The sequence below is a fragment of the Gavialis gangeticus genome, unplaced genomic scaffold, assembly GCF_001723915.1.
Source record: "Gavialis gangeticus isolate Ggan-Ray unplaced genomic scaffold, GavGan_comp1, whole genome shotgun sequence".
Taxonomy (NCBI): domain Eukaryota; kingdom Metazoa; phylum Chordata; order Crocodylia; family Gavialidae; genus Gavialis; species Gavialis gangeticus.
The window spans coordinates 22,878,685-22,892,808 of record NW_017728993.1 but is presented as its reverse complement, the minus strand read 5'-3'; the positions used below and the strand labels follow the sequence as shown (position 1 = coordinate 22,892,808).

Below are 14,124 nucleotides of genomic sequence, written 5' to 3'. Positions count from 1 at the left end.
TGAAGCAGAACACGGTGGACTGCAAGGGCTTGAACAGGAAGGAAGTCTCACTCCAGGCGATAAGCTGTTATCATGAGAAGAACAAGCCCCCATTTTCCCATACCCTAGGGATATTGGGCTATTTATGGTACATACTGGACTGCAGCAAATGTTTGGACAAGCGAAATTTTGACGGAGAATTGCTTGGGTACTCTCTTGAGGGACATCAGACTGGATTTCTAGTGCATGATTGGGCCCTATTTTACTGATCCCTTGCCAAGCATTTGTTGGACAGTACTGGATGTGTCCATGAAGGTGACAACAGCTGCATATGTTGGCTGGATAACAAGATGACACCTGAGGAACTGGCAGTTGTAGATCTGTCGGTTTTCTTGAGTTCTGGGGTGAAAAACCAAAGTTGTATTGGAAAGGCTGTAAGGCAGCAAGTGGCTGCTTAGAACTGGATGTCGAAGGTCTCCTTACTGAATGTTCCTCTTTTCTTTGCGTGGCTCCATCAAGATTTGATGCAAGTCTCTCAGATGGCACCCTTGGCTGATGTACAGATGTATCAGGAGAAGGCCCACTGCCTGGTGTTGAAGAAGAGGAAGAAGATCCACATTTTTTTCTTGTTTGAGGTCCACCTTTCCAACAGTTTGGCTGTTGTAGAGAAATCTGCTTTCCTCTGCAAGATTTCAAAGTTGGAATTTTCGGGTTTAGCTGGTTGGGTAATAGCTTCAAAGACAGATTGCCAGAAGGGGTGCCGAAGTTTGGCCTATCATTACCAGAGCAATGTTTTTGGTTGGACAAAGGTCCTGCTGAACAGTTCTTTTTCACAGATGGACGCACTAGTGGTGGTAGATTTTTGGCATTCAGATTTTCCACAGGTTTAGACATTGGTGCTGATTCTATGAAGCTACCATCAAAGACGAGGGATAGTTCAGGAACTGAAGGATGAATACTAGTAACCTAGAAAGGAGTTACAAGAATTAATTGAAGTGCGCTTAAGATTTTTCATTTAATCTTATTTCATTGAAAATGTAGATTTCTTTGTCCTTCTTTGAAGAAACGTGCAACAGAACCCAAAGCTGCTGGGTCCAAAGTTGATAAAACCTAACACCTGGAGTTGCTGGTAGTGAGCACACACGCACACAATTCAACACTGTAGAATTCAAAAGATGGGAAAAGAATGTGTACTGCTTTGTTAAGAGGAGAAATTGATTTCACCCTACCTTACAGGGCATGACATCCAAGTCTCCCAACTCAAGGCACTATTCTGGGGCAAGAAGTAGCATATTCCTGTCTCCTTGCTGTGAAGCATGCTCTTCTCCTTTACACTATCCCCAATCCAATGAGCTACTTGTCCCTAGGCTGGGCTTCAGTCTTTATGTCTGCAATGACTTGATATTTATGGATAACTGCTGAATAGGTCTTTAGATAAATAAGTTACAGCTATTCAAACCGTTTAGACTAGAATAGAATATGGTTTAAAGAAGCAGCTAATTACAATTAAATGTCCATAGGCCTAGGGATAAAATGGGCAGTCCTGTAATTAGGGAAGGACCAGTGGGACCTGCATTTCTTTCAACTCAAAAGGTCCAGTTCAGTCAGTTTGTTACCCTTCCCTTCACTTAAACAAAAAGCCACTGCTACTCCACAGCATCTGAGTGGAGATCTGAGTGGCTCTATTCTTCATGTTACAATATAGTGCAAAGTTTCACAACAACCTGTAGTTTCATTTGGGATTTTAGAATTTTCTAACAGAAAAGTCTATTTTCCCAGGAACAGATGGGCTGACTGGATTAGGAAACAAAACTACCAGGTCCATGTCGGACAAATGAGTCTCTACGACTCCCCTGCCTCCCAATTAGTGGTGAATCAATGTCTCTCAAATCTCTCAGGATCCCTGACAGGCTTTACAGAAGAGTTATTAGTTACCTGCTGACTCACTGGGTGGGGGCTTGGAATTGGTCTTGGAGATAAGTCTTCATCTTCCACACCAGAGTCATGATCACTTACTGACAGTTTGTTAGGGGAGAAGCCTTGCAGAGGACTGAAAAAAATAAAAAGCTGTTGTGAAATTGTTTGCAACAGTGATCAATGTGAAAGCAAGAGTGAATGAATGCTTATGATGATGGCTATTTCTCACATATTAACAATGAAGAGACTTGTGGGACACGAGTAACAGTTCTGGAAGAACCAACTGGTCAGCCTGTCCTTACTACTCTGGTAGTGTCAAGTGGCAAACAAAATGTTAAAGGACCACAAAAGCATAAAGATAAATGGACTGATTAATGGTGTCCACCCGTTCCAAAAGTGTATAATTAAAAAATAAATAAACTAAGGCCTTTTAGAAGACATTCTAAGCTGATTTACAAGGTTTCTTTTTAACATCTTGAAGTGAGAGAAGAATAGAAGTAACATATCTATCATATCTTTAAAACAAATGCCATCTTATTTCAACATACAAGCCTACACGGTGGATTTATGAAGCCTAAGCTTCCCACTATGCTCATATCACAGCTGATATACTGGAAGGCAAGGACGTTTTCTTTCCCTTTTAAAGGAACGGACTCATGGACAGTGTCATATGCAGCACTAGAGTCAGAAACAGATATTCAGAAAGATTCATTTAGGTGGACGAAAACCTTTAATGATCATCATATCTAGTGCAGAAATCCCCAGAAGTTCAGCTTGTGGACTTTCATCACTTGAACAAGGAAGGTGCATGGACTCTTATTCCTAGCTTAGAAATACTAGAATGGGACCATCACTATCATTCTACACCTGAAATGCCACACAAACCAGCTGAAGAACCTAATCCAGCAACAAGTGTTGGGGTGGGAGGGTAAGACTTTGACAGATTCACCTTCTAACAGAAAGAGTCTTGGAAACTTTACTGAAGAACTCAGTTTCTGCATTCTGTTTTTCCGCATTCAGTTCAAACAGGATAGGATGCTTGTCTGAAGGTTCAACGTTCTGAAATGAAATGAATGCATTTGTGAAATTGAAGAAAAAAAAGTCTGTGGTGCCTAACCTGCAGGTCTAGAAAGCTACACTGCAGCACCAAAGAGCAATGTTTTTTAAGAAAGTTTGTATTAGAGTGCCAACTGAAGAGATGCTTCTTTCCTCTGATTTCCAACTGAAGTGCTGGAATCCATTCATTGCTACAAGGAGCATCGCTTCCCTAACTATTGATGTCACATTGCTTCTCTCAAACCAACAAATCTAATGCAATCTATAAACAAAGACCAGCTGCTGGCTTTGTTGGTGAAGCTGCTCAGCAGTTCCCTTCCTGGAAGCCTTCCCTGTAGATAATTTACAGGAGCATGGGGGTCTTAAGCAGAGCAAAATAGTTTGCCAAAGGAAAAAATTAGGGCTTTCACTAGAACTCCTTGGTCTTCCTGAAATGATTTGTTTGGCCCGTGGGCTGGAAAGACTGGCTTCAACAGATCCAAATATAAGATAATTACATAAAAACTATAAATTTAAAACACAGCAAGAGATCCATGGACCAGTCACTGTTCCTGTCCTTTCTCCTTTGGGTTTGGTTTGTAGTATAATTAACACTTTTTTATTTGCACCTCTTCACAGAAGCATGCATGACTCAAAATTATTCTTCTACCTGCCTAGTTCACCTAACATGGAACAGTCAAACCAAACAACGAATTTAGAAATCTGAGCAATACTTATGCCAAAAATGTGACTGCGCAATGTACATCAAGAAGCTAGACTTGTCATGCTATGTGGTAAAAAATATTTGTTATACCCTGAGAAAGTAACAGCTTGATTTAGAAGACTTCGCTGGGTTTATGCCTCTTAAATTAGTAAGTTAGATTTATTGCAGTGATTACTCTAATTTGCAGAGCTACATCATTTTCTAGACATTTGTTTCTGTGCAAGACATTAATAATTTCTATGAGTCAATTATGCTACAGTTCAGTAATAGGTCAGTAAGTAAAAACTGCAACTGAAGTTTTGAAGATGCATTAAGCAGAGGCTTCCTCAGCCGGATGAAGGGTTTTTTAAATCCAACAGCTTGCTAAGAAAATTTTTTTTCCAACTATTTAAGCTGGTCTAATATAAAAGATATCAGATTCACTCAAAAAACCATGTCTGCCTTAAGCAATCAAGCCACTTACTCTAAAGAGGTGTATAGTTTCTTTGCTGGTTAGCAGTTGGAACCCTAGTTCAGTTTGTCCACTGCAAGGAAGACACTCGTAGAACTCTGGTTCCTTATGCGTCAGAGAATAGAGTGTGATAAGGAAACTCCCAGACTCTGAAAACACTCTAGATAAGAGAAAAGGAAAAAAATTAAAACCAAGTTTCAGAGTCAAGAAAAATCCATTTTGTCACCTAACTTGCCCGTTGTTAAAGACCTCCCAGCTTACCAAACCACCCTCCCCCTCAAAACAAACAAAAAAACTGCCCCCACACACATAAAAACAGAGGACACCACTCATACTTTGAGACAAATTGGCCTTCTGCATGGAACTACATACAAGCCAGGTGGCCCTTCCATTGTTGTTGTGGATGGAAAGAAGAGTGTGTCACAAGAAAATATTGGGCTTAAAAAAAAAAAAAAACCAACCAAGATAAAACAAACAAAAACCCCCCAAAACATAACAGACCCTTGAATATTTGGCATCTTAAAAGATTCCTAGAGCACCTCATTCATGTTCCAGACACGATGAACCTGTGAACCTACTTCATTTTGAAGTCTAATATTATACATTCTTAACAAATCACTAAAGCAGTCCCATAACAGAATATTTCTGTTTTAAAATGTACAGTATTTCAGTTGCTTCTACATTTTCAATAGTGTTCCTTCAGCATCAAGATACTGAATGTTTTGAGAGGATCATCGTTTAAAAATTATTATGCTAAAATGTTTTCTGCATCTGGAGAAGAGTAGATGAGAGGCCAACTTAAAATCCTAAATTGAACAAAAAAAGATCAAGAAAAAGGAATAGGGCAAGGTTCAGAAACTATCATTTGTGGTAGTTGTTTTTAAAATACTAGCTAAAGCATCTCTGAAACAGACTGGTTACATCCTTAAAATGTGAAAGAAATGGGAAGACAAGCAAAAGGGACAGTCAAAACTGTAGTGACTAACACAGCAAAATGTATCACTTCCAACCTAAGTTTTAGGGGCTTGCCTGCACAGGAAAGTAATTCTGATCAAAGTAGATAGGACTAGCTACTTCACCTGACTCCCCATGGGAGTGCTCTTATGCCAAATAACCTTAATCTGTTTCCAAGAGTAGAATCAATAGTGGCTGAAGTTAGTGAGAACCTGGCGTTCTGTTTACCAAGGAACGTTCAAAATCTTATTAGGCACCAATCTGCATCATTCAAAGGTCTGTAAATATCTACAGTCTGGCCCATGGTGATGAGAAATAGTCAATATCACTACAGTTAATACCTACATTCAAGAAAACAATTTAAAAAGGCAAAACATGCTTGAATAGCCTTTTTTCTTAAGTATCTGGCACATTCAAGATTAGTTTAGTTATTGCCTAACTTCAGAATGCTGTTTTGGGGGCATTTAATTGAGTTCCAGTTTCCATCCAAATATAGGTTAGCACAAATTAGAATGTCATTCGCTATTTCCTAACAAACGCACACTAAAACTTAAAATGGCTAAATGTAAAGCTAGGTAAATTGCTTACATGTATACAAATATAGCATATCCAGTTGTTGGCAAGAAGTGACACCAAATTTAATATAAAAGCTGTATTTAATTTTAAAATCAACATTCTTGAATGGCTACACTAGCTAATAAGAACAAACTTCCCATGGAAAAGAAACACAAATAAAAAAAAAGATTAAAGTCCAGTTGTTTAAACTGGGGTTTCTTGCTTGCTACTTTAAATCAGTATTTAAAAGTCAATCCAGCCTGAAAGATTAATATTTTGTCCCTATCCTCTTCTGATCACTACTGGGGCGCTTACCCGATTGCTTAACATTAGTCTTCAGAAACATTAATACTTTAAATACAAATTAATACTTTAAATTAACATTAATACAAACATTAATACTTTAAATTAAAAATTGAAAGATTTTACGGCCAGAGGAGACCATTAGAGTCTTGTCTCACCTCCTGTATGGCACTCAGAACCACAGGACTCATACTGTTATCTCTGTACTGAATTACCGAAGGTGGACAAGCATTTATTGGTGTCAAAGTGAGAAAACAAGTGTAAGTTTTCTATGCTATCATTCATATGTTGTAGGTCAAGCTATCCTTTACTTTTTTGTAGAAGTACTTGCCTTTCTTGAATTGAAGAACTAAACAAATATCGCAGGCAACAGGCCCAGACCTGTGGACTGTAGACATGGGTAATGCCGCTCAGCCAACTAAAAGGAAGGGAAGAAAGATTTTGCCATTAAAAACTGTGTGTTCTTCACGACATGCTTATCAAAATATTCCATTAAGTGTTACCAATACCAGGCAAAGAAGTTATGTAAAATAAAACAAATACCTACACTCCAACTAATGGCAAAGAACAAGCTTTGGGATCAGATTCCAACACCAGAAGCAGTTTTCGGGTTTGGTCCATTGTAAGGTATCTGAAATAAAATAGGCCAACTGTTTCTTTTTTCCAAAGACTCAGGAAGTCAAGTACAATGCTTGCAAGTAAATTCCATGTTAAAATTACACTTTCAGAAGATAATGTAGGAAAGTTTTGGGTGGCAATGCTTTCTCCAGACTCACTTCTTGGGCAAAACAGATACTCTTGAACTGTGGTATGGGACAGAAAAGCTTCCCCACCCTTTGGCTGCTGAGCACAGAGGAAGCCCCTGCGGGCAAAGCCCCAGGCCGACAGGCCAGATCAAATGGTTCCGCAAATTTGATTCAGCCTATGGATTACAGGTTGCCAACCCCTGCTCCAAGCTATTACTGAAGCAAACATCAGCTAAATAAGTTTGTGGCTTCAATAAACAAGGAAAACAGCATCTTAAGAGCAATGTGGTATATATGCACAGAATACTGAACTAATTACAGCTGACCCCATTTGGCTGACTGGTTATCTCCCAAAACACAGCTGAAAATACAAGGTAGTACAGAATAAAGATATATTAAAGTAAAGTACTTTGTTAACATACAGGAATGGAGAGGTATTTTTTCAAGCTCTTACAAACAGCAAGTTATTTCCCAATCAAAAAAAGGAACAAGAACTCATTATACAAATTTAAGAGGAGAGAAACTGTAGGTGTACCTGATCAGACACCTAAAATTTTGAATGGAGGTGTGGACCCCTTTGACTTGTAAGTGTGGGTATTCACACACTTTTGATTTATCAGAGTCATCTTTCATGGACCCCTTAGACATTGGTCCACGGACCCCTGGGGGGTACACAGACTCAGGTCCAAAGCCACCAGATTAGACATATGGTTGATTGTACTTGATCAGCATCCCATATTAAAAAATTGCATTTTGTTCTGGGATACTTAACTATTTGAAACTCTGCCATAACACAATGTTCATCACTACTTCCACTAATGAAGTGCATTAGTCAGAATTAAGCTTTTTTAATGGCATCTTTCAAAAGCGTTTGTAGGCAATGTTTATAAGAAGGATATTTCAACGCAAATTCTTAGGATTTTTACTGTGGGAGCTTCCACTAATTTTATGTGTATAATTTTCTAGAAGACAATACGCTGACTACTATTAATTCTGTTATTTTCTCTATTCCTACATAGACCTACAAGCTTTGTTAACTGAAGCCCAAAGCAAAAACTCCGAGTAAAAAGACATATTATGCAGGATCAATTCTCCTGCTCTCAGCTCTTTGAGGAACAGTGTCTTATGTTTACTGTGTTAAGCTACTGTGAAATAGTTGGGCCGTCTTACTAGGAAGGAGAAAAAAAAAAAGCACTGTATATTTTACCAACGCTCCTCTGGGGGAGAGGATCTTCCCTCATTGTGCTATCATGGTGGAATATGCAACTAACAAGCAGTTCAAGCTAAGTTAACATTAACCTTCACTTACCCACACTTGTAGGTCCCCTGAACTTGTGCAATATTCATGTGGCTGCTCAAGTTTCTTGCCAGGGCTGTAGGGATGATTGGGACAGATTTCACAGGAGTATATTCCAAGGTATTAGCCATAGTAATGGCTGCCCAGTGAAAGTCAAAATGTAGGTCGTCCATGTTCTCAACAGAAGCAATATGAGTTCTAACAGTAAGCAGTTTGGAAAGATCCAAAGAATCTCTACTGCACAGATTCTGCCCCAGACTCTGTGAGAGAGAGGAAAAAAAGTGTTTAAAAGGGCGAGATAAATATATGATGCAATGTATATAAAATATTAGTCGTGTGTAGGAGCTTAAGTCATTGATCAGGCACCATAAAAAAAGAAAAAGAATCAACTTCAACCTCAAAAACTAATAGCTATATTAAACAGAATGAAAAGTAATATAAAATGTTTCCAGAATGGAAAAAGCTAGATATCCCTTAAACATTAGTTGATAACTATTGTAGGTTACACTGGGAGTACAGGAAAGTGTCCAGTTTCCTTCTGACACAATAACTAATAAATACAAATCTATATATAGGCAGACAGGAGGTCTAAGAACTACCCCAAACATTTCCATCCCAAAAATAGCCACAGGGAAGTAAAGATATGCCAAATATATAATAAATTGCGCATAAATAATTTGTGACCTTTATATGTTACAAAACAGTAATTAAAAGAGGCTGCAAGGGTTATTTGCTTTGCAGATGACTTTAAGGAAAGTTGATATTCAGGTGTTAGCGGTAATAATTAATGATAAGATTTTAGGGAAAAGTGCCCTATAAACTGAAACAGTAATTCACAAGAGAGCTTTTGGAGCACAGCAAGCTTTCTTCATATTAGCCCAACATTCAGAAAATGACAGAAGTAGACAACAGTGGACTTCATGCTGAACTGGTCCCTGACACTCTGCCAATAGAAGGAGCTTATTGGGAAGATTATGCAGACTAAAATGCTTATTTCACACAAGACAAACAGTAATTTTTCAGTCACTGTTGGATTCAAACTCACGGTTAGGAAGCAAAAATACTATGTACTTTATAGTCATATCTCCATGTCAATTTACTATTTAAAAGATGAAAAGATGCCAGGGCTCATTCACCTTAAAAGCCAAGCTCAGGTCCTCAGAACTGTGCACTACAATATCTCCTGAAGAAGATCCCCAAGCATTAACTGTACAAGGAATCAAGAAGTCTCCAGGAAGAGGTGCAGTTGGGACTTTCTCTAAGCCACCAGTTACTTCTCGACCAGGATCAAATCGGTCTATTGTCAATGACACACCTTCACCATCTGAAAATGAAGAGAAATTACGACAAAAAGTTGAGAAATACTGCACTGCCTATTTCATACGGAAAAAAAAAATCCAATAAAAGTTAATTTACAGAGGCTTGCTCAGTCACCTAAAGCAACAAGAAGTTAGCCAGCTACACTTTTACTTCAGCGGTTCCCAAAGTGACAGATTGCACATCACTGATTTAAAATGACACAACCTTAAGTACCACCAGCAAATTTTTGTCATATAAAGTAACTATAATAAATCTGTTAATGTGTACCACTGACAGGTTGTCTGCGTACAACTGGTGGTACGGGTACCACAGATTGGGAACTGCAGCTCTATTTAATGAGATATTTCTGTTGTTAAATAGTTACCTTCATCCACTGCAAGAGTTCCAAGCAAAAAACAGGAAAATAACTTTTTTTCACTTTGTTTAGCATGGCGGTAGGCAAGACGCAGTGTCTTCTCCATCATTAATAATCTAGGGTTTCTGAAGAAGAGAATGATTTATGTAGGTCATGCAAACGACATTTTAGATCCATCTAGAAATTTAAAAGATCTTCTATCCTAAATGAGCTATTCAAGAAACAAATATTAGACTGCAGAGAAAACCAAACAAGTGCAGCAACAACGCAAAGCCATAAACAATAGACAGGAAAGCTTCAGTGCCATTGTACAAGAACTCTGGTCACCAGTGGTCAAAATAGATGAATTCTGGGCAATTGGAACGTGTTTAGTGAAGGGGGGCAAAGCTACTACGATAAGGGGAACAGAAAGCCTCTTCTACAGGAAATAGCTAGAAGAGAGCCTTGTTTAGCCAAGAGTTAAGAGGGGCCGAGTAGGCATAGGTTTGTTCTCTATGAACACAAAAGAGTAACACCAAGACAAGTGAGGAATTATTTAATTTAAAAGACAATCCTGGCAAAAAAAACCCCAAAGGGTAAAATTGGGCATGAGTAAGTCTAGCTGAAAATTAGAAAGGAGATTTATGACAAAATTAGGGTTCCAGAAGATGGACAGTGGAGAAAAGAAAGATGGAACTTAATCAGTTTGTCATTTGTAGCTCCTTGTATAACACTGGGGTTTCCTACAATAGCAGGAAACAGGACTCTGACCTAAGATGCATCATCCTTCTAGGATCCCAAAGTGTTACTCCCCTGAACAGGAAAAGATGCAGATACCATGATCATAAAAAAATAAGTGTGGAACCCAAGACATTTTAAACTTCAGATGCATATTTAGTAGACTACTTCCAGAGTCAAAACAAAGAATCTAGAAGTGGAAGGATTGTAGATCGAAGATGTTGCCTGTGTGAATTTAAAGCAAGCCCAAAGTGTGCCTGCTCAAGGTTAGGTAAGAATCTCAGAGCTAAATATTAATGAATAGCTATGTTAAAATTGCCATTTAGAAAATGTTTAGATCCTGTGAGAAGAGTTATCCAATGCTAATCTGTTTAACTGAGGTTGCCAAACAATTCACGTGACACTTTTTCAGTATGGTTCTTATCAGCAGGCATGTCAAGACAGAAGACTGCTAAGCCAGAAAAAACAAAAGGCACACTTGTACCTTACAGTTTCTTTCTACCTCTTCCCTGAATGGGCAGGTTATAATTGATGGGAGCATCTCAACCCCGTTAACTGTGGTTTTCTATACGGACAAGAGACCTGACAATACTTCAGAGGGAAGGGGCTAGATATTTATACTGTAGTCATGGCAAGATACTTGTGAGGTAATGGTTGGTGTAAACAGACCTTCTGCATAGTCCCACCCTCAAATGCAGCAGAGTCACAGCAGACAATAACTTCTGCAGGTTTGGAATATAGGAAAGTCAGGTTCTTTTGTGTATGTGGAGGCATAAAAGAATACAAGGTCGCCTAGAAGGTTAATCTTCACACAACTTCTCAATAAAATTTTACACAAGGCAAGTTTTGGTGAGCTAGTTCCAGAAGAGTCTATTACCAGGGTGAGAGTAATACATTAATCTCCGGGAGGAATGTGACAGAGGTGCGCTCTGTACACACTTGCAATAACCTTCTCGTTTAAAAATCTCTCTCTCAAACAAAGGTGGGTTTTACTCATACCTGTAAAAACTGAGGTGCGAGCCAATAACATCTCCTATGGGTGTTGGATCCCAAAGTGCACACTTGGATAGAGGAAAGGCAAGTGGTACCATTCTGCTGGAAACAATCCTGCAAAAGAAAAAGTAGTCAGAAACATATTAAACATAATCTGTGTAGATTTACTCTGTTTTGTCTGGGGGACCAGAAGACAAACTAAGGAAAAAAACAGAGGTTTGGGATTTTTGAGAAAGTCAAGACAACTTCAGCAGAAGTTTTTTTTCCTTTGAAACAGATAAGGACAGCAAGACATACATTTTGCCCATTTTAGAAGGTTTATTGCTACAGCTCCTTTGTACGCTTTTAGTATGAGTACCAAGACAATGCTATTTTTTTAGCTTTATCTAAGTATTAAGTAAAACCCAAGGGCAAGGGGGAGTGGATAGAAGTATGAGGATTGGAAAATGAGCAGTTAGAAGTCTTCTCACTTAACTGGGACTATTTATTTATTTTTTAAATAAAGAGAAACTTGCAAGGTCAGCTTCCAATTTCTTCAGAAGTATTAAAGTCAGGATTTGCTCCATTAAAAAGGAGTATACTTTGAATACTACGTAAAGAAACAATTAAGTCAAATAGCATACAAAACACAGGAATATCATATTGCTACAACCACAGCCTGTCATTGCAACCATAGCCATAAACTGGATTTGTGACATTAACCTGTAATCATTCAAATTTCTGTACACTGTGGGCATGTCTACACGGGATGCTTATTGAACACGAGTAATAACACTGCGCAGTAGCATGGAGGTGAAAAACCATGCTAATAGCCTACTGCGCAGTATTAGGCTAAATGTGCAGTAAGCATCACTAAATAACCATGTGCCGGTGCCACTGTGAAGTAACTCTACTTACTGCGCATTTAGTTAGTACTTCATTAAGCAAGTACTAAACTAAATGCACAGTAACTAAGGCACATTAACGAATGTGCAGACATGCCCAGTATCTATCAATTTTACTTTAAGAGCTCACCAAGCTATATACAAGCCAATGCTTGTTAATTTAGCATATTTTATTTTTATGTATAAGCAAAATACTAGGTATACTTAGTGATCAGAACCATAAGGTCAGCATTCTATCACAAACATTTCAAGGAAAATTGTTTTGTTTGTTTGTGTATTTCCCCTTAATAAAAAAATATATATGTGAATCTCCCAAACATAAAATGGGTCAAGTTATTTTCTCTACAGCTTCTATCTGAACTCCTAGTTCTCTCGTAAGAGATTTCTCCATCCTGAGGCCCTGTCCCATTTGTCTCCTTTATCCTTTTGGAGCTGGCTATGGCAGTAAAGGCTCTCAGAAAAAAAAATACAGCCAGATAAATAAGATTCCTAGTTTAGGATCTTAAAAGGAAGAAGCACAAATGTACAGTTTTTCAAAGCCAAAAAGCTGTATGCACATCTTCCCACAAAATTGTTGTTTTAAACTGAAGCTTTGGTTTAAGTACTGTTTTCTCTATACTGTTTACCACTAAGTACTACCACTCAACTACTCAGAATCAGAAGCAACTACCGCAGAACGCCCAACTCTTAGAAGCTGCCTCAACATCTAGACAGCTAAAAGCATAATTGATTAGTCTACCGTCCTAGTTTAAGTGAAATATAAAAAAAAAAAGTCAAGTGCAGAGCAAGTTAGATTCTTTCAGTTGTACAAGAGTATTAGTGAGTTAAATAAGACAATATGCCTGTTATTAAAAAAGCCATCTATGTCCCATTACAAAAAAAAAAAACAACAACCAAAAAACAAAAACACAACAATTACACTTAACGTTAAACTTACAAGTAATCCAACTTAGTTGAACAGAACTATTCACCTGCTTAAAGTTAAGCCCATTGATACATCTTTGCAGAAATCTGACTATGGCCCAGAATCTGGACAGTAACTTGAATCAGGCTTTTCTGGCAACTAAGGAACTAAGAAACAGTCTGAACACACCATCAATAACACATTATTTGGTAAGTTTAAGTGTGTCAACACTGTTCAATAGGCAGGCAAGGTTCTTTGGGTAAATGTGGTATCTTTTATTAGCCCAACTACATAGTTTGAAAAATTGTTCTTTGCAAGTTTTTGGATACAAACACCCTTGGTTCAGGCACTGGGAGAGTCTGCAGTTATGTGCTCTCCTGGATGGGACAGAGCCAGCATCAATATTGTTCAAGACACACTATTAAGACATTGCCTGACCCAGCACTATATATCAAGGGAAACGGGAAACAAAAACTGACTTTTAATTATTGTCTATATTTTGTTAACTTACAGGCACAGGAAAGTTTTGTTTTTCCCAAATGAAAATAATAATCAACTGAGTAAGAAATGAAATGATAGGAATGGAAAAATCAGCCATGCCTATGAAAGGTACCGGTTTCACACATCTGAGAGGCAGAAGTCCAACAGTCACCAGAGGAAGGACAGCTACTCCCAAGGGTGGCCACTGTCAAACGAGCAACTAGAAAAGATCCTGTTTTTTCTTTGTAGCAGCCCTCTAAATTTGAAAATTATCTAAGAGTTCCACAAATCAGCCCTCCCTGTATGCCACCTGATCCTCATGCCCTGCCCAATCTAGTGCTCTTTTCTACTCCCTACCTGATCTCCTGCTCTGCCGTATGCTTCTTGCCCTCTCTCGTGTGGCCTGCCCCCTCTGAGTGCCACATGGAGGCCGCCTCAGCGGTGGCACTAGCGCCACAGGTCGGTTCCCCCTTATTTACAGCGTCATTGCTTTCTCTCATTCCTGTCTCC

At 38.6% G+C, this 14,124-nt stretch overlaps 1 protein-coding gene across 2 annotated transcripts in view; it reads right to left on the bottom strand.

Annotated features, from left to right (window-relative positions):
- The window catches only part of STIL (SCL/TAL1 interrupting locus), a 29,591-nt gene extending 16,267 nt beyond the window's left edge, over positions 1-13,324 (bottom strand). The window contains exons 1-11 of one of the 2 annotated variants that reach the window (XM_019501347.1): positions 13,202-13,324; positions 11,353-11,460; positions 9,646-9,761; positions 9,098-9,285; positions 7,974-8,221; positions 6,466-6,549; positions 6,250-6,336; positions 4,119-4,266; positions 2,846-2,955; positions 1,927-2,029; positions 104-945 (exon numbers count right to left, since the gene is read on the bottom strand). In XM_019501347.1, the coding sequence (XP_019356892.1) occupies positions 104-945; positions 1,927-2,029; positions 2,846-2,955; positions 4,119-4,266; positions 6,250-6,336; positions 6,466-6,549; positions 7,974-8,221; positions 9,098-9,285; positions 9,646-9,761; positions 11,353-11,460; positions 13,202-13,221 (2,054 nt within the window). In that variant the 5' untranslated portion in view covers positions 13,222-13,324. Of the gene's footprint in view, positions 1-103; positions 946-1,914; positions 2,030-2,845; positions 2,956-4,118; positions 4,267-6,249; positions 6,337-6,465; positions 6,550-7,973; positions 8,222-9,097; positions 9,286-9,645; positions 9,762-11,352; positions 11,461-13,201 lie in introns of both variants that reach the window. The other variant, XM_019501346.1, reaches the window with a different exon arrangement.
- Between the last annotated feature and the right edge of the window lie 800 nt (positions 13,325-14,124).